This window comes from Megalobrama amblycephala, linkage group LG4 (genome assembly GCF_018812025.1).
Source record: "Megalobrama amblycephala isolate DHTTF-2021 linkage group LG4, ASM1881202v1, whole genome shotgun sequence".
In the NCBI taxonomy this organism is placed as follows: domain Eukaryota; kingdom Metazoa; phylum Chordata; class Actinopteri; order Cypriniformes; family Xenocyprididae; genus Megalobrama; species Megalobrama amblycephala.
The window spans coordinates 12,670,480-12,675,800 of NC_063047.1; the positions used below are offsets into that span (position 1 = coordinate 12,670,480).

Consider the following 5,321-nt stretch of genomic DNA (forward strand, 5'->3'; position numbering starts at 1 on the left):
TGTACTCCTTTCCCAAAATCAAACCAATTAGTAGTTCCATGTCTGGTGCTAACTGTTTTTTCTTGACCAATATATAGGTTTCTTAGAAGATGGATTAGATGGTCTGGTATTTCGCTTACTTTTAAGAACTTGCCATAATTTGTGATCCACACAATCAAAAGCTTTAGTATAATCAATGAAGCAGAAGTAATTATTTTTATGGAACTCCCCTGAGCATCATAATAGCATCTTTCTTGTATAATTTGTGTATTCTTGCCATCTCCTCTTCATCTCTTCTGGTTTTGTTAGGTCCCTACTGTTTTTATCTTTTATCACATCTATCTTTGGATGGAATGTTCCCTTCATAGCTATAATTTCCTTGAAAAGATGTTCAGTCTTTCCCATTCTATTGTTTTCCTATATTTCTTTGTATTGTTCATTTAAGAAATTTGTCCTGTCTCTCCTTGCTATTCTCTGGAAATCTGCATTCAGTTAGGTATATTTTTCTCTTTCTTTTTTACCTTTCACTTTCCTCCTTTCCTCAGCTATTTGTAAAGCCTCATCAGACAGCCACTTTGCTTTCTTGCATTTTTTTTTTTCTTTGGAATGGTTTTAGTTGCTGCCTCCTGTACAATATCAAGAACTTCCTTTCATAGTTCTGTGTATTTCATTGTTTTATAACAAACATTTTTTTTTCTAAACCAAAATATTTTGAGAAATAAATCATTAGACAATCTGATGATGATTTAAAGCAGGGGTCACCATTCCTGCTCCTGAAGGGCCGGTGTCTCTGCAGAGTTTAGCTTTAACCCTAATCATATACAGCTGAAGCAGCTAATTAAGGTCCTACTAAGCATACTAGAAACTTCCAGGAAGGCGTGCTGATGCAAGTTGGAGCTAAACTCTGCAGGACACTGGCCCTCCAGGAACAAGTTTGGGGACCCCTGATTTAAAGTATTTTCTTTTTTTCTTTAAGTTTGAACTATTTATATGTGTATAGTGTCTTGATTGTGTAACAATTATGGTTATAGGCTTGGATTCAGTACAGTATGGAGAGGAAGACTGGAATTTGGATCTTTTGCAAGATGAAGAAAGTCATGTTGCTGTAGTGCATACTTGTAAGTTGTACATTTAAAATGGTTTAGCTGTTTTTAGTTTAAGGATGGTTTAACACTTAGATTTGATGTTGTAGATGGTGTGTAGTTATTGTAATAATATTGAATTTGTTGCAATTAAAGTGGATGCACCAAATTTTATAAAGTGATGCTGCTTCAGCATCAGGTTTTCACCTTCAGTTAATGTTGTAGCAATGTTTATTTTCAGTACAAATCAATGTACAAAAAAGTACAAAAAAAATTAGTTGATTCAACATTACAAAATATTTTTTTCAATGTCACTGTTGCTCTGTGTTAATGTTGAACCAATGTTGGGATTTCACAAATATTTAATGCATACTTGAAAACTACTTGGTTTTCTAATGAAATTTGCTGTTGAGTCAATGTCACTTTTGCAAATTGTATAGATTTGAAAAGACCAATTTTGAATTGGCAAATACACTGGCATATATATATATATATATATATATATATATATATATATATATATATATATATATATATATATATATATATATATATATATATGTATATGTGTGTGTTTGGAAGCATTTTAAATGTGTGTAATGTTTGTTTTTGTAATATTTTTCAGTAGAAGGAAAGGATCTAGAGGAACATGTAGTGGAGGGTGAAGTGGAACTAAGTACAGTACCTGCAGTGCTTCCAACAGGTATGAAATATTTGCAGTGGTAATTGAGTGAAGAATCCTTCTATTATCTTATGGCACACACATTATCTATATCACAAACAATGAATCTGGTTTAATAGTATATTTATTGAAATTAATATTATTTAGCATTGCATTGAATTGCATACTAATATTATACAGCATTAGTAATTTAAATTTATGTAAAATTTGAGCATTTAAAGTGTTCTGTTATGTTATTTTTACTGTTATATAGTATTTCTGAATAAATGGGATACAGATTTTATTCTATAATGTCAACTGTTGACATTCATATTGGAGTCTTAACCAGAGGAAGTATTTAATTTAATGTGGATGGTTTAATGTTGTGCAGACAGAAAAATAACAGGGTATAAATAAAGCATAAATTTGTTTTAAAAATACTTGGGCAGATGTAAATATAACGGGGTGGCCAGCGCAAGTAGACTGTTTGAAGCAATTTCCTAGTGATGCTAAATTTTGTAAGATGTAAGTTTGTTTTGGACATAATGTAATTTTATTTTGTTGCTCTGTTTAACTTTTTAGTTTTCTTTTTGCATAGAAATTGAGTGGCAAGGTGTAAGAATAAAAATGTTTGAGATCAGTCTATGAAGGATAACTATATTCATTTGTATTCACATTTAAATGTTTAGCAAGCTATGGAGAAACTGAAAGCTAGGTAATACTGAAGTAATTGTTTATGAGTGGAAATATCATGCAGGCAAACTTTACATATGGTTTTGTTTGAAGTTTGGTGTTGAATTCTGTTTTGAAGGGCAAACCTTTATCCTTATTCCAATCAGTCTAGGTAGAAGACATTTTAGACACAAGGGAAATGCTAAGGGGTATAATTGTGATTTGGTCTTAATATTGTGTGCTTGTATTAGTGAAAAACACATTAATACAGTATCATTTCTAGTGAGATTTATGAATATTAGATGTTTAACTGTACTTTTTTTTTTGTACAGAACTTACATTTCTTGCACATGTGTAGTGACTGCATTATTGTATCATACACTGTATACTTTTCTTTTTTTTTTTTTTTTTTTTTTTTTTTTACTTTTGATAAAGTTGACTTTCAAATTATTATAAAATGAAATGTTTTAACACTCTTGGTGGCATCATGATTTGTTGTATAGGTTCCTTTATATCAATATAATGTAGGATGAATGGACAGTATGTTTTTAATAATGGGTATGAAATATATTGAAATGTGTTCTATCATATAAATTGTTCAATTGGTGATTTAATGTTAAAAGGTATGCATTAAATATTTGGTAAACGGTGTGATGTAGCATTTATGTCCGTCAAATAATTTCATGTCAATAGTTTATTCTATTTAAGTAAAGAATTTGTTTTTAACTTAAATAGAATAAACTATTGACATGAAATTACTTGACTGACATAAATGCTACATCACATTGTTTGCCAAATATTTAATGGATATATATAATTAAAAATATTAATAATAATAATAATTGTTTTTGTTTTTTTTGTCTTTGCCATTATTTCTATTTATCAATGGAAGGTGTGCATCCTGAACAGCTGGACAGCTGTCATGGTGAAAATTCAGTGGAGGATCATGTCAAAAGTCGTGTGAAAAATCGAGTGAAAAATCGAGTGAAAAATCCAGGGAAAAATTGTAAGTTTTAAAGATAAATGTGGTGTTTGTTTAAAGCTGTTTCATACTATCAGTTTATGTGCTGTTGATTTTAATTAATAATAGATTTGGTTTGTTTTGATAAGTGCTTTATTGTGAACTATTCTGTTCTGTTTTTTTTTTTTTTCTGTTTTTTTCCCCAGAGTAAAGCCTGGATCAAGAGATGTGCAGGAGTTGAGCATGGCTTATTTAAGAAGATTTAAAGTTGTTGTTGTTTTTGTAGTTTTGCCATTTTAAGTTCTTGTTTTTATAAATGTTAAGTTAAAGGGTTAATATTATTGTTAAATTTAAATTATACCTGTTTTTGCATGTGTGTTTTATAAGTGTTAATGGTGCAATGGATATGTGTAGTTTTGGAAGTTTGACAAGTTTAAATAAAGTAATTGTTCAAAAATCAAAATTTTTTTATTTAATATTGACGGAAAAATCTGAAGGCCGTCCATCACGTTGACAGATTAAACTGAGGGTGATATATTGTAAATTTTAACTGTAATTCATACCCCTGTTCAGTTCGTTGTGAGTACGCTCCAATGTAGCAGCAGAGCACTGGATCCAGAACAAAAATGAAACTGGCACGAATCTTTTGCTATGCATTTGATAACGCACAGGCACACCCAGAAGCTACAACGATATATGACGTGACATTAAAGAGTCCTAAAATGGTATTATTGCTTGAATTTCTTAATGAAATGGACAGAATTTTAAATCCGAGACTTCATATCAAAAGCTTTCAGCCTATTGCGATTTATTGGGTGAAATAGCCTGGGATTTATGAATCGATATTGGTCTTATGAATGTGACCAAAGCAGCAAGGATACATTTTAATTGTCGGCAAAGATGAAGCTGACATTGAGTCTCCTCATCTCCTCATGAACGCGTTTAGAGAGAGCACAATTCATTCGGTTTATATTATATAAACAGAGTAACCCATTTCTTTTCGTTTTGAATTATTTCTTTTTTGTTAAAGTAGATATTACATGCTTTCTATAGAGATATTTCTCCAGTTCACGCGCCAGTGATCGCGCCCGCGCCTCCATGTGATGATTATAATTTCTTCTATATTTGCTTCTTATTTATTACATCCAGCCAATTGGTTGATGAAACATTGATTAAAATTAAGATACAATTTTTATAAAACGAAATTCAGTTTAAAGAAAGGATTTCTACAAAATAAAGCTTTATGAAGTGGTCAAAATCATGTCTGACACACTCCATGCCTCCCGACATACTGAGCATCTTATGATGCATCTTACTAGTGCTCTTCACTTTTCATACTCAAATAGATGAATGAATTTAAAATATAACACAGGACTATTTAAACATAAATTTGAAACCGCGTTTTCTTTAATAGCTAGCAAGACGTAGCCTATTCGGTTGTTAAGTCTGAACGTCATGCGGCAGCACTTCCGGGTCCTACGCTCTATCTCATACAACAAGGAAACAACAAATGGTGCTAATATACACACACGATGTGATGTAATAGTACAAAATTCCAGATGGCCAGAAAATGATTCATCTTTTATAAATCGTTAAAATATTAATGTCTGTGATGCTGTGAGCACGGAGAATGTTGTGTAGACTGTAGCCTAAGTATTTAAAATGTTTAACTTTTCAAAATGATTGATGTTTAATATGATTAAATAGCGCTCATAAACTGCCGTCGATGGCATTCTGCAGTGAAATGAGTCGAGGCTTGGACCCGGAAACAGCGTTCTTTACGTCATGACTTAACAAGCGGATAGTACAGTACAGAGAAATTTCACGTGCGAATTACCCGTCATTTTAATTTCATATTTGAATTCTAATAAAATATTTAATTGCTTTTATTTTTGTTCATATGTGAGCAAAAATAAAAGCAATTAAATGTGTTATTATAATTAAAAGATGAAAATTAAAATGACGG

At 31.1% G+C, this 5,321-nt stretch overlaps 1 protein-coding gene across 1 annotated transcript in view; it reads left to right on the forward strand.

The window, feature by feature from the left end:
* The window catches only part of LOC125266701, an 18,240-nt gene extending 14,422 nt beyond the window's left edge, over nt 1-3,818 (forward strand). Inside the window, exons 6-9 of the mRNA XM_048187616.1 lie at nt 1,011-1,097; nt 1,687-1,764; nt 3,287-3,400; nt 3,562-3,818. Of these exons, the coding sequence (XP_048043573.1) occupies nt 1,011-1,097; nt 1,687-1,764; nt 3,287-3,400; nt 3,562-3,563 (281 nt within the window). The 3' untranslated portion in view covers nt 3,564-3,818. The remainder of the gene's footprint in view (nt 1-1,010; nt 1,098-1,686; nt 1,765-3,286; nt 3,401-3,561) is intronic.
* The last annotated feature ends 1,503 nt before the right edge of the window (nt 3,819-5,321 follow it).